General features: G+C 44.6%; 1 protein-coding gene across 2 annotated transcripts; it reads right to left on the reverse strand.

Annotated features, from left to right (window-relative positions):
* Positions 1-3,093: 3,093 nt before the first annotated feature.
* Positions 3,094-8,109, reverse strand: LOC125509188 (FAD synthetase, chloroplastic). Of its 2 annotated transcripts, none has more exons than XM_048674101.2 (5): positions 7,794-8,109; positions 6,574-6,728; positions 4,482-4,617; positions 4,199-4,374; positions 3,094-4,118 (listed from the first exon to the last, which is right to left on the reverse strand). In XM_048674101.2, the coding sequence occupies exons 1-5, from the start codon at positions 7,949-7,951 to the stop codon at positions 3,622-3,624; spliced, it is 1,122 nt and encodes a 373-aa protein (XP_048530058.1). In that variant the 5' UTR covers positions 7,952-8,109; the 3' UTR covers positions 3,094-3,621. The 2 variants fall into 2 exon arrangements, with proteins under 2 accessions (XP_048530058.1, XP_048530057.1); XM_048674100.2 differs by having other exon boundaries at positions 6,574-6,737.
* Between the last annotated feature and the right edge of the window lie 15,012 nt (positions 8,110-23,121).

Raw genomic sequence — 23,121 nt, forward strand, 5'->3', positions numbered from 1 at the left:
TTTTGCACCAAAACCTCTGTTGCAGAAATTTTCTACAATAAGACCGTAGTTGCAAAAAAAAAGTCAACAAAACCCGAGTTGAAAAAAATTTACAATGAAAGAGTAGTTCAAGAAAATTCTGCAACAAGACCTGTGTTGCAGAAATAATTCTGCAATAATGCATGTGTTGCAATGATCAAGGCGCGCTCGGCCGCTCTATGCGGCAGATCTGACGGCTTGCGATCTGGCTGATCTTTTAAAAAAATCACGCCCCATTGGTGAATGACTCAAGGGAGTCCACTCTATCAAAAAAAAATGTCATAGTGGTTTGGACAATTTGGAATGAGCACAACAATAGAATATTTGGTAAAGCTCAATTGATCGTATCTTGGACAAAATCAAAGGCGACGCACTCAACTGGTCTAAAGTGGGCGCTAAATACCTGAGGTCGTTGTTCACCTACGATCGCTTGTATCTTAGTTTTTTTGCCTTTTTCTTGTTGTTGTTGGGTCGTCATTGTACTCTAAGACTTTGTATCTCTTTTCTTCTATATTGTCACATGCAGTTCTGTTGCATGGTTCAAAAAAAAAAATGGTCATAGCCAAAATTTTAGTACTTGTTTGGATGATTGTCAAAATTTTGGCATGTATCCATGCAGACTTATCATGTCTAATTCGTCTTTGTGACAATATCAGCCAAATCATAGGCAAGCCAAGCCAAACCTTGACCAAAGTTCTAGCTAGCCAAATATTTGGTAGGCTGAACATTGGTTCAAATCAAACAGCACCGCAATGCGACCACCTTTGACGGTGCACAACTCAGCCTATCCAGCCTCCTTGAAACGATTAGGACGGAAGTCAAGCATTGGGCGACTGCGGGCGCGAGCGGCCTAGCTGCGTTGCTCGCGGCTCCTGATACAGCTAGTGTTTAGTGACGTTGTGGTGTAACATCAAGTGTGCTCGTAGGTGAGCTTGTACAAACTCTTCTTCTATCAACGAATCGAAACGCAAGACTTTTGCGTTTTCTCAAAAACAAAGACTATCATATTATTGCCGCCGTTCACATTTTCCACCTCTTGCTTCGGATCCACTTAGGAACACCACAATTCCAACAAAAGATATAGATGCGGAAGAGAGGTGGCTTACGAACCATGACATGTGGGGCGGTGGCTCCAGCAACCGGAGAGGGGTCGTCACTAAGGACAATAGGCAGTTGCTGCTTACCGGAGACACACAGAGCTCATCAACCACTATTTTTTGTTTTTTAAATGTGAAAGCAGAAGGGAAATAATAAGGGGGGGGGGGGGGGGGTCCCCAAGTCATATAGAGCCTATTTGGTTCTTAGATATTTGAATACAGGAAAAATCGTAGGAACATAATGTGATATCATGTCGAATTTCTACTGGAACAAGGGAATTAGTATTAGGAGTTGTTTGGCTCTACTACATGAAATTTATAGATGCATGACATAGCTGTCATAGACACAAAGAAAAAATTCCAAGAGATCTCATTTTTTTTTAAAATTCCTATAAAATTGTGGTGTAGGAAAGCAATCTGTAGGAATTTTACACGGTTAATTTCTTGAACCAAATGATCTTCATATAAAAAATTGTATTAATTGGTATCCTACAAAATTCCTCCAAACCGAAGAGCCACTAGGGAGGCAAAATTTAGGGAATGTTTAGAGTTGCTCATTGAAAGAAATGCTTTGTGGCCTATTGATTATTCATGAGAGCGATCCTTCGAGGAAATCAAGGGATGCAAAATGTATAAATAAGCAAATGACATGTCAGCCATATCTTAAGAATCCCTAGATAAACAACTAGACTAGTCTTTGCACTATAAAACGACGTACACATGCGAAGGATCAACTAGCAGACGATTTGGATTGAATCTTATCCTGCAGTGTATTGTTTTTTTTTTGTCATGCTTATCGGCCTCGTGTAAATCCAAACAATAACAACAACTCCTGAAAAGAAATCCAGGCATTGTCTAGCTAGCTTTTCTTTTAAATGCATTTTTCTAGCTACTTAGGTGTATATCTTACTCTACTTCCCAAGGAACCCAAGCTTCTCATCATTAGAAAATCGATGATGCTACTAGAGAGTGCCGGCCTTCACCGTCTCAATGCAGCCGTGGAATGGAGCCTTCTTATACGCACAATCAAACAAAACTAACAAACCATGTGCAATTGTGCATCCCCCAACGCACCCTCGGAAGATGGAATGTAATCTTGCCTTCTCAAGTTCACCAAGGGCCAAGGGCTTTTCTGTGATTTCAATTCTGTGATGGGCTTCTTTGTGGTTTGGGTGCGATGGTGCCACTGGCTGTATCCTTCTTATATTTCCGTTCTTGTATGTGTATCTGTACTTTTTCCTTACTCGTATGAATGCAAGTAACGTATGCCTACGGGCGTACGCCTTAAAAAAAGGCTACTATAGGATTCGTGAATCCTCTGGCAAGCGGAAGCGGGCCATGAATCCGATCCAGAGGTACAGCCTGAACGTACAAACTAAAAAGAGAGCTGCCGGAGCACTGGCGATGTGATTCAGAGAACAATGCAAGGAAGAAGGAACCATCTGATTGGAGCGCAACGCGAAAATTGTTCTCTTTTGCTGGATATGAGCAGTTGCGCACCTGAAATTCCAATCTTTTGCGCATACACGTGTATCTATCTATAAATAAACCTTCTTCACAACTAAGATGTTCGTGGCAACTATACGGTCAGGCAGGTGACCGGATGCCATTTGTTGCCGGCTTCTGCACGCGCACGCTACTCTGTCTCCATCCAAATGGCACACATCATTGTCGCACGCTACTTTGGCAAGGAAAAACTCAAATCCTAAACCTCAGCTTTGCCGTCCCGCCGCATCCACAGCTCGACCACCCTCGATGGCACGGTAACAAGCACCTACACCCTTGACAGCGTCAGCGACTACAGCAGAAACGAACGCGGAAACACGGCAACAGTAATTTGGTTCATCCACTCCCTACGTCTGTAGCGTACAACAAATCTTAGACTCCCATCTTTCTGCTTACAACTAACATATTCAGATGGTAAAGTAAGTTTCCAGCTGCTCACAAGTTCTTTGAGAAGCCTGGGTAGACACAAGTCTTTTGTTGTAATGAAATCCTGCTTAATCGTTAAGCAATTTAGTAAGTACTAACAAACAAGTATCATCTTCACTGTTTGATGCAACAGAGCATGCTTGCGAACTATAGCAATAGAAAACGGGCTGGCTCTGAAAAACCCCTTGAAAATGTACAGACTACAATGTACTAGGACTAAGACATGCTGCAAGAAGAGTCTCTTCTTTGGTTTCAATACATACAGCCGCTTGAAGCCAGTAAACTCTTTATTTGCCAGTCCACAGGAAAGAATGCCGCCTTCGTGCCCGTGCTTCTCTTGCTGTGTGCACCAATGTCTAATCTTCTTCAGGATAATCTTTCCATCAAACTGTGAATTGGACTTCGGATTGATGAACCTTGATGAGGCTGAATACATACCTCTGATCATTTCCGTCATATATCCTCCATCTAGGGAACAAAAAACTCCCACCTAAGGCTTCGACTCAAAATTGTCCAAAAGGTGACCGGGTATACAAACTAAGACCAGCCGCTGATCACGAAAGGAGCTGCAACATCACCCAAACTCAATACCTAGTTGTTTAACTTCTTGAAAATTGTCTGGTGACAAACTGCTCTCATCTTTCATCTCGATATCAATGGTCTCTGCGTTAATGGCCACCCTGCATAGTCCAAGATACCCTCCATTGAAGAGCTCACAGTTCTCGTAGAATCCATCGGCTGGTGGCATGTTAACCATGCAAGATTTCGGGACTATAATGTTTTTCCGTTCCTTAATGGGGCATTCGGTCACAGTTAGCACAAGGCGGTGTTTCCTCCCAAGTAACTTGGAGACGTATTCAATGTCACCAACCGACAAAGCTTTGCGAACACGACTAGAAGACACCTGTCCTTTATCGCTTGAATTTACGGCAGGTGTTGCTCCATTATAAGATCCCTTTGCGGTGTCCATGACAGACCGTACAATAAATGCACTTAAACCGAATTCCTCACACAGTTTCACTAACTCAGCTGCATCACCAGATGCTTTGTACCCGAATCTGTAGTTTTCACCTGTGCACATGAAGAAAAATATTAGGTAGGGCAGTGCAGCACAAGACCGAGCCTTGTAAGGTAAACCAACATGTTTGTACCTGCTACAACACCTTTTATTCTAAGATCCGTTGATAACCTCTCAACAAACTGGCGTGGAGTTAGGTACCTGACCTTTGCAAACTCAACTTGATATTCAAGAGGCACCACATTTCTACAATATGGAGCCCAAGACAAAAGGACTCGCTTCCGATCACAATGAGCAACTATGGGAGGCCTGTACAAAAGGAAAACAGTAATGATTTGTTAAGGACTTCAGTATGTCCTCCTTAATATTGGGCTAAATTTACCAAGTAAGTTACTGAAAATTTCTAAGAGGCCCACCTATACTCCCAGCCAAGAACTTCAGCCATTCCAACAAAAGAAAGAAGAAAAGGATTTCCTGATTTAGAAGCATGCATGGCTAGTTCCCGGTGGCCAATGTGAAGGGCATCAAATTTTCCCAAGGCAACTATCCCATCTGAAATGTGCACTGAAAATTCAGTGAAACTGTACAGATGAAATGAATATCTGTGAAGTTAGTGCGACAAGAGGTCATAAGGAGAGTGAAAATCGGCGAGCAATTTCTAGTGTAGAACTTGGAATATTTATTTGAGGAAAGTAGGATTTTGAATATGTGGTAGCAAATTTCCTTTTTAGTGTTCGCGATGTCTGCCATAATTGTGCTGTATCTTCTGATGTACATATAATTTCTGGAAAGGAGTAAAGATAAAGCATGGGCCACTTAATGGTCTTAACATGGCTTCTATCAGAGGGGGTCAAAGCATGTTATTTGTGCACAACATGACTTGAAAAAATATGCATATTTCGTTAACTAGGGTGGTTGGATGTGAAACTGGCAAGCACCGAGATTCAACCAAACCAATCAAGAATCAAGTGGAAAGCTAACGAAACACCAAATAGTGGTGCATAGAAAACGAATAACTTCCTGAACTGAGCAGTGCTTCAGTGCTTTTCCAGGGAAATTTGCCAGATATAAAAGCAACTTTGTTAATTATTTTTATTAGGGGTATGCATGCAAGTCAATGTTCTATGGACTGGGACTGTAACAATTCAAATTGACTCAGATCCAACATTTATCACATTGCAAGATGCTTCAACATCGCTATGTCCCCAACAGAGTGCCATGCCAAGCAAGGGTGCAGTGCATGGCACTGCACAAAGACGTCATGTACAATGAGGAACAATTCACATGATACACAAGTGCTCTAGAGGAGACTACTGGCTCACAAAAACGGTGGTGATTGGCAAACCAAACCTACGACGGAAATGAAAAATACACAGTTCATGAATAGGTAATAGGAACATGAAGTGGAGTCACAGAAATGGACTCAGGCTGAGTATGGATTTTATATTGCACATTTCTTCTCTTGAGCCTGCAATCTCTGAACTGCTTCCACACAACAACAATAAAGCTTTCAGTCCCAAACAAGTTGGGGTAGCCTGGAGTTGAAACCCATAAGACCTTGAAACCAAGTCATGGTTCTGGCACGTGGATAGCTAACTTCCACGCAAGTGAGCTGCCACCACACCAAGGTTTTCGAGTCGACGAGTCGTTCTGGGGTAGCGACTCTTGACTCGTCGTGACTAGTCAAGACGCATGGTCGACTAGTTGACATGAGTTACCACGGGAGGAGCAGACCAGAAGCAGTCGGCGGCAACCAGGGGAGGAGCAGACCAGCTTGCGCCGGCGCCGTCCGGCAGGATTGTGGGGCGGCGGCAGTGACCAAGGGAGAAGGTCGCAGGAGAGGTTTGGGTCGGGGGGAAAACTGGGCGATCTAGGTTTCCAGGGGGGATTGGGCAATCAAATAGAAAGAAGTATGGCAGGTGGGGCCAATTTAGCTCGTTCGACTCAAAAACCACGACTAGTCGAGACTAGTCGATCGAGTCGCTCTACTCAGCCAACTAGTCGAGTCGACCTGCCAGTTGCAACTCGATGATTAGTTGTGACTAGTCGTTCGACTCAAAAACAGTGCACCACACTGCCTTCATAAATAGCACTCCATCCGTCTGGGTGCAAAGGGCGGGCGTGTGTTTCTAGGTGACAATTTGACTAACCAAATATGTATTATATGTGACAAAAATTATATGTTTAGAAACTTCATCCATAGACAAATCCAATGATATGATTTTGGTGAAATGTAGCATATATTTGGTTGGTTAAATTGACGACCTAGAAACACGCGCATGCCCTATGCACCCAGACGGAGGGAGTATGTGAACAGTGTTTCTCAGAAATTACTAAAACATGCCAGTAATTATGGAATAGGAAGTTTCTGAGCTGCCACAATAAAATTTTGCAGGCAACAGAAATTACAAGCACACAATGGTTTAAGGTACTGGTTTTACGCACATATTAACAGCATGATTTTGGAATTTGTTAATGCGAGAGGAAGAAAGGGCATACAGAACTTACCAAGCACACAGTCTTGCTCTTCTCCACAATCAATTAGCATCTTATCTTTTACTAAATCTGCATCGTTCAGACTAACCGATGGACGCCCAAATGGGCTGAATGTCGTCAATGAGTGCCGCTTAAGCCCCTTGCTTGTGTCTAAAAACCTATTTTGACTGCAGTAGCTAGCAGTGCATAATCAAGTTAACAAAAATTCAAAAACAAAAAGGCTAAACAGCCAGGCCGAAATTATGCTATATATTTGCAAGGAAAATGACCCATGTGGTACCCAATAGGGCAATAGAAATCCTGATCTTCTAGCAGGATAATCTCAATATTTGCACCTCTTTCCTAGGATTAATCAATTTGAATAATCGATAGGTTCCTTATCTCTTTTAATAATCTGATTTTCAGTTATACATCATATTCTTATAGGACATGAAAACAAAATAAGCGCTCACTTATGGCTTATTTGCATCACAGCATCAGCAAGAATTAAGGGATTAATAAGCATTTATGTCGAGAGCATGTCATACTTGTTTGTTCTATTCTAGATATGCACATTTTGAAATTTCAATCCCCTTTACCTCCATCCCCGTTGGTTGACCACACCAGCCAAACAACCTAGCTTGGCTGCAGTGGCGAAAATCTAGCTTGAACGCGTCGCTTACTATATTAATAACTTGAAAACAAGTGTTCACGATATGAAGTTGTAAATGAAAGAAGCTAGCTAACTTCAACTCACACTCGCTAAATCTTACCCAACATTCTTGTTCTCGCTCATCAACTACTAGAATTCCAGGCATAGAGATTCTTCACCTTTGTAGGGCTTGGTTATGGATCATCATGAACGTGGGTAAGCTAGTAAGTCGACAACCCAGCCATAAATAACTGTCCAAGGAGTTAAATTCTCCAAACCAACATAACCACAGCAAAATCTAGCAGCACCCCCAAGGCTACAAAGTCCAAATCTCACAAGTCCACGGTTTGGGAAGGCGTTTAAAGACCCCGGGCTGCCGATCCTATAACCTAATAAATATATAAAAACTATGCTAAACAGTTATAATTCTAAATTCTGCTCCAACGGTGCAGGTCCACCTGTCACCAACGCCCGACAGTTCAAGCGTTCTGTCGAACAGCTTGCGCGCGCAGGCGCGGACGCAGGGGAAGCGAGACCTCCTCGGCTGAGGATGGAAAAGGCAAGCAAGCGCGGAGAGGATAGGAGACGGCTGTCTCGTTACCTGAAGCGCCGGCCGGCTGGCGGGAGGAAGTGAGGAGCCCCGGCGGCCGCGGGCGGGCGTCTACGGGGGCGGAGGAGAGGCGAGCAGTGGGAAACCGGAGAGGGGGAGGAGGAGGAGCGGAAGGTGCAGGCGAGCGCGGCGGTGCCGCCCCGCTCCATCCCACCACGCGGGTGCGGTGCGGTGCGATGCGATGCGGCCCACTCCTGTCCTGTGTTCCTTCTCAGGTTCGCCGCCTGTGCTGTGCTGTGCCGAGGCTGCTTCGTTGGCTCGCTGCTTGTTTCGCGTCTCCGCCCTTTGCCCGTCGTCGGATGAGGTCCGGTTCGCACCTTCCTCTTAGGTTCGGGTCGGAATGGAGGTGGAGGCGCGAGCAGGTTCCGCCGGACCACGGTCGGACATGTGTGTGTCCGGCAGGTTTTTTCTCTCTCGAATGTATGTGTCCGGCAGTCTGCTCGGATTTTTTACAGAGTCACGACTACTATAGCTGCCAAAAAATAGTGAAGCAAAAAAAAAAAGCAGCACACGAAATTCTCAATCTCTTGCTCTCTCGCTTTGATGCTATTCCTCACAAGATTTCCGATGAGATGAATGATGTTCTTTGTGAGCCATACACTAACGAGGAAATCAAGGCTGCCCTTTTTCAGATGGGGCCTATGAAAGTTTCCGATTCAAATGGTTTTTCGGCTCTTTTCCATCGGACCCACTGGGACTTCTTGGGTGAGAAAATTTATAGGAGTTTCTTGGAAGGGAAGGCTATGTCGAATGGTTTATGTGACTCGGTGATTGTTCTGATTCTCGAAGTCGCAAGACCCAAGCAACTCAAGAACTTTTGCCCTATCAGTCTATGCAATGTGTTGTATAAAATTGCCTCCAAAGTTTTGCCTAACCGTTTAAAGGTATTCTTATCTGTTGTCATTTTCAAGTTTCAGAGTGTGTTTGTCCCTCGCAGATTAATTACCGACAATACTCTTATTGCTTATGAACCTTTGCACACAATTAGAAAACAACGTGCTAAACAGCCCTTCTTTGCCATGAAGATTGACATGATGAAAGCTTACGATCGTGTTGAATGGAGTTAGCTTCATGGTTGTCTCTCCAAGCTTGGTTTTGCCCCTGCATGGATCAATTCGGTGATGAAGAGTGTCACAAATCTCCATTATGCTATCAGGGTCAACGGAGAGCTTACTGAGCACGTGGTGCCTTTGAGAGGAATCTGTTAGAGTGATCCTATCAGCCATGACTGTTTCTTTTTATGCAGTGAAGGATTGTCAAGCCTGTTACTTCACAAGGGGAATTATGGTGAGCCGCATGGTATTATGAACTGTCACTCTGTTTCACCTATCTCACATCTCCTTTTTGCAAGAAGCGACATGCGCAGGGTGGATGCTATGGAGTCTACTCTGGATCATTATTGTTCTCGGTCGGGTCAGTTGATTAACAAGGATAAATCCTCTCTATTCTTTGGTTGTCACTGCCCGGAAAATGTTAAACAGAGACTGAAGTCTAGATTTGGGAATTTCTTATGAAGCTTTCACTACCACTTATTTGGTCATGCCTACGGAGGTGGCCAGATCTCCTACTAGTACCTTCAAATTCTTGCCTGGTCGAGGTTGGAAGTGCATTTATGGATGGTCTGATAGTCCTGTCTCTCGTGCTGGAAAAGAAATTTTGTTGAAATCAATCATATAGGTGATTCTGACTTTTATCATGAGTTGCTTTGAACTTCCAAAGGGGATCTGTGACAAATTTAGGCAGATTATTGCCGACAAGTGGTGGGGCAGAGAGGATGGCAAAAAGAAGCTTCATTGGAGATCTTGGTATTGGTTCCCAGCCCATGATATGAGGTTCTTCAGTTTGGCAATGCTTGCCAAACAGGGCTGTCACTTGATCACCGAACCGAAGTCTTTGTGTGCTCGCGTGATTAAGGGTCGGTATTACCCTCACTCTAGCTTCTGGAATGCAGCAACCAAGGTCGGCCTCGGCTACGTGGCGCAACATTCTTCCTGGTCGTCATCTGCTGAAATGTGGTGCACAATGGGGGATTGATGATGGAAAACAAGTTCATATCATTTATGATCATTGGATCCCCACCATAACTCCGGATATTCTTCAGCTTATCTTCCCCATTCCTGTATTTTCTAAGGTCCATTGTTTGCTGGATGAGGACGGTGGAACATGGAATGAGGAAACGGTGCGACCCTTCTTCACACCTGATGTTGCCTCGGCTATACTACACATCCCCATCAACCCCCGGTGGGAGGATCTTGCCAGGTGGCCCTTAACAAGGTTTGGTGAGTTCTCGGTCTGATCAGCATACGATTTGGCTCGTACGAATAAGTTTTTGGTGTGCCAATGCAGGAAGGGCCAGGGCTAGATCTCGGACCGATCCATCCAAGAAAAACAATGGAAAGCTCTCTGGGTTGTTAAGGCTCCTAATAAGATGAAGGTGGTCTTTTGGAGATTTTCTCAAGATTGCTTACCAACTGGGACTCAACTTTTACGTTGCCAAGTACCAACTTCCGAGCTATGCATTTTCTGTGGGCCGTCTGAATCTGTAGAGCATGCTTTGTTGTTCTGTCCACAAGATTTGAAAACTGGTAAAAAAAGCATATGTTATTAAGTCCAAGCGGTGTGATTTTATTTCTCCCAAATTGTGGTTGTTGGACTTGACTGTATTGTTCTAACAGAAACTCTGTGGCACATATGGGAAGCAAGGAATTTTGCTAGAAATAATCCCGATGCTCCTCATCTATGGCATATAGCAGAGAAAAACAAAACTTATGTTCCTATGATTCTGCAGCATCTATATCAACCAGTGTCTGTTCACACGCGTGTATCCAATGACTCAATGGTGGTTTGGTCACTGCTACCGGTAGGTTATGTTGTCTTTAATTCGAGTGAATTGCAAGAAACCATCACATTTGGGGCTTCTCTTGCAGAAAACAACCTGGTCGCTAATCTTTTTCAACCGCGCATTCAGTAAAAGTTTTGCAGAGTGCACTGAACATGTCATTTGGCGCGGTTGAGGGCGTTTCTGACAGGTGGGGCCCAATTTGGGTGACGTGGCCTAACGGACGCGCGGACGGCGCCGTTTGGTTAAGACCGACGCGGTTTGGTCGCGCCGGACAGACCGACCGCCCGCACCCGACCAGACCAGACCTCTCCCTCCAGCTCCAATCCATGGCGACGACGAAACCTGGCGGCGTGGACGGCGGCGGCAGAGTTGCTGCCAGTGAGGATGCTCCGGGCGGCGGTCCTGGAGATCCACCGGAGTTCTGCGGGAGCTCCAATCCCTCGAGCGTGCTGCCTCTTCCCCAACCGTCGTCGCCGCCGAAGTCATTGGAATACACGGCGGCTACTGCGTTATCCCAGGCGGTGAAGGCCAGTACGACGGGCAGCCAACATTTTGCCTCCTCCTTCGGCGGTGTGGAGTAAGTCATCCTCCTCCTTCTTTGTCATTTCCCCGATTGGCATTCTAGGGTTAGGGTTCTATGGTTAGTGTTCTTGGGTAAGTGTAGTACAGTTTATGTTCTAGGGTTAGGGTTCTAGCATTAGGGTTAGTGTTATATGATATCCTCTCTGTCACATGATTGTTGGTGTCATAGAAATTAATTTTAACATGAATAATTTGACAGAAATCCTCTCTGTTTGTTGTTTGATCAAATACTGGTCTTCACCAACTTTAGTATTGTAAATTGAATCAGAAATTTCTGTTGCCACCAATTTTAACACTGTTAACTGGATTTTTTCAACTTATTAATAGGGCTATGAACTGACCCATTTAACACCAATCTGACCTCTTAACAATAATTTTAACGTTGTTAAATGAATTATTTCATCTTATTCTTATACCTGTTAACTGACCTACTTAACAGTAAAATTAAATGAACTTTATCTGAATTTATAGCTTGGATGATGAATAATGGGAAGTGAGGTTCTATTTCCTAGACAGAGATAACTTGGAAAGAACAATCTGTTTATCATACATAACCTTCTGGAATCTCATTGCCCTAATAGAGGTAGAAGGCTATAGTTGAAGGGATTTTATGTATTATGTTAGAGATCCAGGAGTTCGGGTGTCAAGAATGGAAGAATTAACTGATGATGACAAGGTGGAAGAAATGTTGGATCACATAGCTGTTGGGTTTCGTAGTAATTTCAAAAAAATTCCTACGCACACGCAAGATCATGTGATGCATAGCAACGAGGGGGAGAGTGTTGTCTACGTACCCAATGCAGACCGACTGCGGAAGCGATGACACGACGTAGAGGAAGTAGTCGTACATCTTCACGATCCAACCGATCAAGCACCGAAACTACGGCACCTCCGAGTTCGAGCACACGTTCAGCTCGATGACGATCCCCGGACTCCGATCCAGCAAAGTGTCGGGGAAGAGTTCCGTCAGCACGACGGCGTGGTGACGATCTTGATGTACTACAGCAGCAGGGCTTCGCCTAAACTCCGCTACAGTATTATCGAGGTATATCGTGGCAGGGGGCACCGCACACGGCTAACGAATAGATCACGTGGATCAACTTGTGTGTCTAGAGGTGCCCCCTGCCTCCGTATATAAAGGAGTAGAGGGGGGAGGCTGGCCGGCCAAGGAGGAGGGCGCAGGAGAGTCCTACTCCCTCTAGGAGTAGGATCCCCCCCCCAATCCTAGTCGGAATAGGATTCGCGGAGGGGGAAAAGAGGAGGAGGGGGCCGGCCACCTCTCCTAGTCCTAATAGGACTAGGGGAAGGGGGAGGCGCACAGCCCATCTAGGGCAGCCTCTTCTCTTTTCCACCAAGGCCCACTATGGCCCATATAGCTCCCGGGGGGTTCCGGTAACCCTCCCGGTATTCCGGTAAAATCCCGATTTCACCCGGAACACATCCGATATCCAAACATAGGCTTCCAATATATCAATCTTTACGTCTCGACCATTTTGAGACTCCTCGTCATGTCCATGATCACATCCGGGACTCCGAACAACCTTCGGTACATCAAAATGCATAAACTCATAATGTAACTGTCATCGTAACCTTAAGCGTGCGGACCCTACGGGTTCGAGAACAATGTAGACATGACCGAGACACGTCTCCGGTCAATAACCAATAGCGGGACCTGGATGCCCATATTGGCTCCTACATATTCTACGAAGATCTTTATCGGTCAGACCGCATAACAACATACGTTGTTCCCTTTGTCATCGGTATGTTACTTGCCCGAGATTCGATCGTCGGTATCCAATACCTAGTTCAATCTCGTTATCGGCAAGTCTCTTTACTCGTTCCGTAATACATCATCTCACAACTAACATATTAGTTGTAATGCTTGCAAGGCTTATGTGATGTGTATTATCGAGAGGGCCCAGAGATACCTCTCCGACAATCGGAGTGACAAATCCTAATCTCGATATACGCCAACCCAACATCTACCTTCGGAGACACCTGTAATGCTCCTTTATAATCACCCAGTTACGTTGTGACGTTTGGTAGCACCCAAAGTGTTCCTCCGGCAAACGGGAGTTGCATAATCTCATAGTCATAGGAACATGTATAAGTCATGAAGAAAGCAATAGCAACATACTAAACGATCGTGTGCTAAGCTAATGGAATGGGTCATGTCAATCAGATCATTCAACTAATGATGTGACCTCGTTAATCAAATAACAACTCATTGTTCATGGTTAGGAAACATAACCATCTTTGATTAACGAGCTAGTCAAGTAGAGGCATACTAGTGACAATTTGTTTGTCTATGTATTCACACATGTATTATGTTTCCGGTTAATACAATTCTAGCATGAATAATAAACATTTATCATGATTATAAGGAAATAAATAATAACTTTATTATTGCCTCTAGGGCATATTTCCTTCAGTCTCCCACTTGCACTAGAGTCAATAATCTAGATTACACTGTAATGATTCTAACACCCATGGAGCTTTGGTGCTGATCATGTTTTGCTCGTGGAAGAGGCTTAGTCAACGGGTCTGCAACATTCAGATCCGTATGTATCTTGCAAATCTCTATGTCTCCCACCTGGACTAGATCCCGGATGGAGTTGAAGCGTCTCTTGATGTGTTTGGTCCTTTTGTGAAATCTGGATTCCTTTGCCAAGGCAATTGCACCAGTATTGTCACAAAAGATTTTCATTGGACCCAATGCATTAGGTATGACACCTAGATCGGATATGAACTCCTTCATCCAGACTCCTTCGTTCGCTGCTTCCGAAGCAGCTATGTACTCCGCTTCACATGTAGATCCCGCTACGACGCTTTGTTTAGAACTGCACCAACTGACAGCTCCACCGTTTAATGTAAACACGTATCCGGTTTGCGATTTAGAATCGTCCGGATCAGTGTCAAAGCTTGCATCAACGTAACCTTTTACGGTGAGCTCTTTGTCACCTCCATATACGAGAAACATATCCTTAGTCCTTTTTGTTGGGGAACGTAGCAGAAATTCAAAATTTTCCTACGTGTCACCAAGATCTATCTATGGAGAGACTAGCAACGAGGGGAAGGAGAATGCATCTACATACCCTTGTAGATCGCTAAGCGGAAGCGTTCAAGTGAACGGGGTTGATGGAGTCGTACTCGTCGTGATTCAAATCACCGATGACCAAGTGCCGAACGCACGGCACCTCCGCGTTCAACACACGTGCAGCCCGGTGACGTCTCCCACGCCTTGATCCAGCAAGGAGAGAGGGAGAGGTTGAGGAAGACTCCATCCAGCAGCAGCACAACGGCGTGGTGGTGATGGAGGAGCGTGGCTATCCTGCAGGGCTTCGCCAAGCACCACAAAAGAGGAGGGAGAGAGAGAGATGCAGGGTTGCACCAACGAGAGATCAAATCACGTGTGTTCTGGGGCAGCCCTTGGCCTCATATATATAGGGGAAGGGGAGGAGGCTGCGCCCCCTCTAGGGTTCCCACCCCTAGAGGGGCGGCAGCCCCAAACCCATCTAAGGGTGGCGGCCACAAGGGGGAGGAGAGGGAGGCGCAGGGTATATGGGCCTTAGGGCCCATCTGCCATTAGGGTTTGCCCCCTCTCTCCTTCTAGGCGCATGGGCCTTAGTGGGACTGGTTCCCTTGGCCCATGTAGGCCAAGGAACACTCCCTTCAGCCCATGTGGCCCCCCGGGGCTGGTGGCCCCACTTGGTGGACCCCCGGGACCCTCCCGGTGGTCCCGGTACATTACCGATAAACCCCGAAACTCTTCCGGTGACCAAAACAGGACTTCCCATATATAAATCTTTACCTCCGGACCATTCCAGAACTCCTCGTGACGTCCGGGATCTCATCCGGGACTCCGAACAACATTCGGTAACCACATACAAACTTCCTTTACAACCCTAGCGTCATCGAACCTTAAGTGTGTAGACCCTACGGGTTCGGGAGACATGCAGACATGACCGAAACGTTCTCCGGTCAATAACCAACAGCGGGATCTGGATACCCATGTTGGCTCCCACACGTTCCACGATGATCTCATCGGATGAACCACGATGTCAAGGACTTAATCAATCCCGTATACAATTCCCTTTGTCTATCGGTACGATACTTGCCCGAGATTCGATCGTCGGTATACCGATACCTTGTTCAATCTCGTTACCGGCAAGTCTCTTTACTCGTTGCGTAACACATCATCCCGTGATCAACTCCTTGATCACATTGTGCACATTATGATGATGTCCTACCGAGTGGGCCCAGAGATACCTCTCCGTTTACACGGAGTGACAAATCCCAGTCTCGATTCGTGCCAACCCAACAGACACTTTCGGAGATACCTGTAATGTACCTTTATGGCCACCCAGTTACGTTGTGACGTTTGATACACCCAAAGCACTCCTACGGTATCCGGGAGTTGCACAATCTCATGGTCTAAGGAAACGATACTTGACATTAGAAAAGCTTTAGCATACGAACTACATGATCTTGTGTTAGGCTTAGGATTGGGTCTTGTCCATCACATCATTCTCCTAATGATGTGATCCCGTTATCAATGACATCCAATGTCCATGGTCAGGAAACCGTAACCATCTATTGATCAACGAGCTAGTCAACTAGAGGCTTACTAGGGACATGGTGTTGTCTATGTATCCACACATGTATCTGAGTTTCCTATCAATACAATTATAGCATGGATAATAAACGATTATCATGAACAAGGAAATATAATAATAACTAATTTATTATTGCCTCTAGGGCATATTTCCAACACTTTTCAGGTATTTCAGGATGTTCTTGACCGCTGTCCAGTGATCCATTCCTGGATTACTTTGGTACCTCCCTGCTAAACTTATAGCAAGGCACACATCAGGTCTGGTACACAGCATTGCATACATGATAGATCCTATGGCTGATGCATAGGGAACATCTTTCATATTCTCTCTACCTTCTGCAGTGGTCGGGCATTGAGTCTTACTCAATTTCACATCTTGTAACACAGGCAAGAACCCTTTCTTTGCTTGATCCATTTTGAACTTCTTCAAAATTTTGTCAAGGTATGTGCTTTGTGAAAGTCCAATTAAGCGTCTTGATCTATCTCTATAGATCTTAATGCCTAATATGTAAGCAGCTTCACCGAGGTCTTTCATTGAAAAACTTTTATTCAAGTATCCCTTTATGCTATCCAGAAATTCTATATCATTTCCAATTAGCAATATGTCATCCACATATAATATCAGAAATGCTACAGAGCTCCCACTCACTTTCTTGTAAATACAGGCTTCTCCGAAAGTCTGTATAAAACCAAATGCTCTGATCACACTATCAAAACGTTTATTCCAACTCCGAGAGGCTTGCACCAGTCCATAAATGGATCGCTGGAGCTTGCACACTTTGTTAGCTCCCTTTGGATCGACAAAACCTTCCGGTTGCATCATATACAACTCTTCTTCCAGAAATCCATTCAGGAATGCAGTTTTGACATCCATCTGCCAAATTTCATAATCATAAAATGCGGCAATCGCTAACATGATTCGGACGGACTTAAGCATCGCTACGGGTGAGAAGGTCTCATCGTAGTCAATCCCTTGAACTTGTCGAAAACCTTTCGCGACAAGTCGAGCTCTGTAGACAGTAACATTACCATCAGCGTCAGTCTTCTTCTTGAAGATCCATTTATTCTCAATTGCTTGCCGGTCATCGGGCAAGTCAACCAAAGTCCATACTTTGTTCTCATACATGGATCCCATCTCAGATTTCATGGCTTCAAGCCACTTTACGGAATCTGGGCTCACCATCGCTTCTTCATAGTTCGTAGGTTCATCATGATCTAGTGGCATGACTTCCAGAACTGGATTACCGTACCACTCTGGTGCGGATCTTACTCTGGTTGATCTACGAGGTTCAGTAGTATCTTGTTCTGAAGTTTCATGATCATTATCATTAACTTCCTCACTTATTGGTGTAGGTGTCGCAGAAACAATTTTCTGTGATGTACTACTTTCCAACAAGGGAGTAGGTACAGTTACCTCGTCAAGTTCTACTTTTCTCCCACTCACTTCTTTCGAGAGAAACTCCTTCTCAAGAAAGTTTCCGAATTTAGCGACAAAAGTCTTGCCTTCGGATCTGTGATAGAAGGTGTATCCAATAGTTTCCTTTGGATATCCTATGAAGACACATTTCTCCGATTTGGGTTCGAGCTTATCAGGTTGAAGCTTTTTCACATAAGCATCGCAGCCCCAAACTTTAAGAAACGACAACTTAGGTTTCTTGCCAAACCACAGTTCATAAGGCGTCGTTTCAACGGATTTTGATGGTGCCCTATTTAACGTGAATGCGGCCGTCTCTAGAGCATAACCCCAAAATGATAGCGGTAAATCAGTAAGAGACATCATAGATCGCACCATATCTAGTAAAGTACGATTACGACGTTCGGGCACACCATTACGTTGTGGTGTTCCGGGTGGCATGAGTTGCGAAACTATTCCACAGTTTTTCAAATGTACACCAAACTCGTAACTCAAATATTCTCCACGATCAGATCGTAGAAACTTTATTTTCTTGTTACGATGATTTTCAACTTCACTCTGAAATTCTTTGAACCTTCCAAATGTTTCAGATTTATGTTTCATTAAGTAAATATACCCATATCTGCTTAAATCATCTGTGAAGGTGAGAAAATAACGATATCCGCCACGAGCCTCAATATTCATCGGACCACATACATCGGTATGTATGATTTCCAACAAATCTGTTGCTCTCTCCATAGTACCGGAGAACGGTGTTTTAGTCATCTTGCCCATGAGGCACGGTTCGCAAGTACCAAGTGATTCATAATCAAGTGGTTCCAAAAGTCCATCAGTATGGAGTTTCTTCATGCGCTTTATACCGATATGACCTAAACGACAGTGCCACAAATAAGTTGCACTTTCATTATCAACTCTGCATCTTTTGGCTTCAACATTATGAATATGTGTATTACTACTATCGAGATTCAATAAGAATAGACCACTCTTCAAGGGTGCATGACCATAAAAGATATTACTCATATAAATAGAACAACCATTATTCTCTGATTTAAATGAATAACCGTCTCGCATTAAACAAGATCCAGATATAATGTTCATGCTCAACGCTGGCACCAAATAACAATTATTTAGGTCTAATATTAATCCTGAAGGTAGATGTAGAGGTAGCGTGCCGACTGCGTTCACATCGACTTTGGAACCGTTTCCCACGCGCATCATCACCTCGTCCTTAGCCAATCTTCGCTTAATCCGTAGCCCCTGTTTCGAGTTGCAAATATTAGCAACAGAACCAGTATCAAATACCCAGGTGCTACTGCGAGCATTAGTAAGGTACACATCAATAACATGTATATCACATATACCTTTGTTCACGTTGCCATCCTTCTTATCCGCCAAATACTTGGGGCAGTTCCGCTTCCAGTGACCAGTCTGCTTGCAGTAGAAGCACTCAGTTTCAGGCTTAGGTCCAGACTTGGGTTTCTTCTCTTGAGCAGCAACTGGCTCGCTGTTCTTCTTGAAGTTCCCCTTCTTCTTTCCTTTGCCCTTTTTCTTGAAACTAGTGGTCTTGTTGACCATCAACACTTGATGCTCTTTCTTGATTTCTACCTCCGCAGCTTTCAGCATCGCGAAGAGCTCGGGAATAGTCTTGTTCATCCCTTGCATATTATAGTTCATCACGAAGCTCTTGTAGCTTGGTGGCAGTGATTGGAGAATTCTGTCAATGACGCAATCATTTGGAAGATTAACTCCCAATTGAATCAAGTGATTATTATACCCAGACATTTTGAGTATATGCTCACTGACAGAACTGTTCTCCTCCATCTTGCAGCTATAGAATTTATTGGAGACTTCATATCTCTCAATCCGGGCATTTGCTTGAAATATTAACTTCAACTCCTGGAACATCTCATATGCTCCATGACGTTCAAAACGTCGTTGAAGTCCCGATTCTAAGCCGTAAAGCATGGCACACTAAACTATCGAGTAGTCATCAGCTTTGCTCTGCCAGACGTTCATAACATCTGGCGTTGCTCCAGCAGCAGGCCTGGCACCCAGCGGTGCTTCCAGGACGTAATTCTTCTGTGCAGCAATGAGGATAATCCTCAAGTTACGGACCCAGTCCGTGTAATTGCTACCATCATCTTTCAACTTTGCTTTCTCAAGGAACGCATTAAAATTCAACGGAACAACAACACGAGCCATCTATCTACAATCAACATAAACAAGCAAGATACTATCAGGTACTAAGTTCATGATAAATTAAAGTTCAATTAATCATATTACTTAAGAACTCCCACTTAGATAGACATCCCTCTAATCCTCTAAGTGATCACGTGATCCAAATCAACTAAACCATGTCCGATCATCACGTGAGATGGAGTAGTTTCATCGGTGAACATCATTATGTTGATCATATCTACTATATGATTCACGCTCGACCTTTCGGTCTCCGTGTTCCGAGGCCATATCTGTATATGCTTGGCTCGTCAAGTATAACCTGAGTATTCTGCGTGTGCAACTGTTTTGCACCCGTTGTATTTGAACGTAGAGCCTATCACACCCGATCATCACGTGGTGTCTCAGCACGAAGAACTTTCGCAACGGTGCATACTCAGGGAGAACATTTCTTGATAATTTAGTGAGAGATCATCTTATAATGCTACCGTCAATCAAAGCAAGATAAGATGCATAAAAGATAAACATCACATGCAATCAATATAAGTGATATGATATGGCCATCATCATCTTGTGCCTGTGATCTCCATCTCCGAAGCACCGTCATGATCACCATCGTCACCGGCGCGACACCTTGATCTCCATCGTAGCATCGTTGTCGTCTCGCCAATCTTATGCTTCCACGACTATCCCTACCGTTTAGTAATAAAGTAAAGCATTACATCGCGATTGCATTTCATACAATAAAGCGACAACCATATGGCTCCTGCCAGTTGCCGATAACTCGGTTACAAAACATGATCATCTCATACAATAAAATTCAGCATCATGCCTTGACCATATCACATCACAACATGCCCTGCAAAAACAAGTTAGACGTCCTCTACTTTGTTGTTGCATGTTTTACGTGGCTGCTACGGGCTTAAGTAAGAACCAATATCACCTACGCATCAAAACCACAACGATAGTTTGTCAAATAGACTCCGTTTTAACCTTCGCAAGGACCGGGCGTAGCCATACTTGGTTCAACTAAAGTTGGAGAGACAGTCGCCCGCAAGCCATCTCTGTGCAAAGCACGTCGAGGGAACCGGTCTCGCGTAAGCGTACGCGTAAGGTTGGTCCGGGTCGTCTCGTCCAACAATACCGCCGAACCAAAGTATGACATGCTGGTAGGCAGTATGACTTATATCGCCCACAACTCACTTGTGTTCTACTCGTGCATATAACATCAACATAAATAACCTAGGCTCGGATGCCACTGTTGGGTTTCGTAGTAATTTCAAAAAAATTCCTACGCACACGCAAGATCATGTGATGCATAGCAACGAGGGGGAGAGTGTTGTCTACGTACCCAACGCAGACCGACTGCGGAAGTGATGACACGACGTAGAGGAAGTAGTCGTACGTCTTCACGATCCAACCGATCAAGCATCGAAACTACGGCACCTCCGAGTTTGAGCACACGTTCAGCTTGATGACGATCCCCGGACTCCGATCCAGCAAAGTGTCGGGGAAGAGTTCTGTCAGCACGACGGCGTGGTGACGATCTTAATGTACTACAGCAGCAGGGTTTCGCCTAAACTCCGCTACAGTATTATCGAGGTATATGGTGGCAGGGGGCACCGCACACGGCTAAGGAATAGATCACGTGGATAAACTTGTGTGTCTAGAGGTGCCCCCTGCCTCCGTATATAAAGGAGTAGAGGGGGGAGACTGGCCGGCCAAGGAGGAGGGCGCAGGAGAGTCCTACTCCCTTTAGGAGTAGGATTCCCCCCCCCAATCCTAGTCGGAATAGGATTCGCGGAGGGGGAAAAGAGGAGGAGGGGGCTGGCCACCTCTCCTAGTCCTAATAGGACTAGGGGAAGGGGGAGGCGCACAGCCCATCTAGGGCAGCCTCTTCTCTTTTCCACCAAGGCCCACTATGGCCCATATAGCTCTCGGGGGGTTCAGGTAACCCTCCCGGTATTCCGGTAAAATCCCGATTTCACCCGGAACACATCCGATATCCAAACATAGGCTTCCAATATATCAATCTTTACGTCTCGACCATTTCGAGACTCCTCGTCATGTCCATGATCACATCCGGGACTCTGAACAACCTTCGGTACATCAAAATGCATAAACTCATAATGTAACTGTCATCGTAACCTTAAGCGTGCGGACCCTACGGGCTCGAGAACAATGTAGACATGACCGAGACACGTCTCCGGTCAATAACCAATAGCGGGACCTGGATGCCCATATTGGCTCCTACATATTCTACGAAGATCTTTATCGGTCAGACCGCATAACAACATACGTTGTTCCCTTTGTCATCGGTATGTTACTTGCCCGAGATTCGATCGTCGGTATCCAATACCTAGTTCAATCTCGTTATCGGCAAGTCTCTTTACTCGTTCTGTAATACATCATCTCACAACTAACATATTAGTTGTAATGCTTGCAAGGCTTATGTGATGTGTATTACCGAGAGGGCCCAGAGATACCTCTCCGACAATCGGAGTGACAAATCCTAATCTCGATGTACGCCAAGCCAACATCTACCTTCGGAGACACCTGTAATGCTCCTTTATAATCACCCAGTTACATTGTGACGTTTGGTAGCACCCAAAGTGTTCCTCCGGCAAACGGGAGTTGCATAATCTCATAGTCATAGGAACATGTATAAGTCATGAAGAAAGCAATAGCAACATACTAAACGATCGTGTGCTAAGCTAATGGAATGGGTCATGTCAATCAGATCATTCAACTAATGATGTGACCTCGTTAATCAAATAACAACTCATTGTTCATGGTTAGGAAACATAACCATCTTTGATTAACGAGCTAGTCAAGTAGAGGCATACTAGTGACACTTTGTTTGTCTATGTATTCACACATGTATTATGTTTCCGGTTAATACAATTCTAGCATGAATAATAAACATTTATCATGATTATAAGGAAATAAATAATAACTTTATTATTGCCTCTAGGGCATATTTCCTTCAATAGCTAGTAAAGGAAAGAATGTTGTTAACATTACAGTTATGAGAAGTGATCCACCTAGACCAGTTGATTTGAACATTGTTCATGTTTATGAAGAGCAGGTTCCTTTGTCAGAAATAGGTGTACCAGTTGTCTATGAGGTAGACAATTCAGGAGTTCTTTTCCCCAGCCAAGTGAAACCCCAACCACAGCCAGTCCAAGTAATGAACACACAAGAGAGCTCTTGTTTGTTGAAGCAAAAGGGCCCAAGTGAACCCGAGTTTGCTTTGGATAATGGTAATGAGAGGCATGAGTATTTCATGGAGACAGACCAAGAGCAAGAGCACATTGAGCAGATGACGGAGCAGAAAAGAAATGAAGAAATTCAGAGGTACATGAGTAATAAGATACAAAGAGAGAAGTACAAGGCAGCAAAAAGAAAACTCCCACAGCTGCTTGCTGAGGAGTTCACTGATAGTGAAAGTGAGGATGAAGATCTAGAAGATGAGAACATATTGGCTAGGTTGGAGGCAATGAAGAGGCATAGGGATGATCCACTATATCACTTTGAAGGAGACATTGATGTAGAAGAGCTATATGGATCAGATGAGGAGGAGGAGGAGAATGAAGGAAGAGATGAAGAGGAAGGACAAGAGGAGCCACTAGATGAGGGCTTGAGAGGAAGAAGCAGTGTAGGAGGAAGCAGTGCAGGAGGTAGCAGCAGC

This window comes from Triticum urartu, chromosome 5A (assembly GCF_056163025.1).
Source record: "Triticum urartu cultivar PI428250 chromosome 5A, HENAU_Tu73, whole genome shotgun sequence".
Taxonomy (NCBI): Eukaryota; Viridiplantae; Streptophyta; class Magnoliopsida; order Poales; family Poaceae; genus Triticum; species Triticum urartu.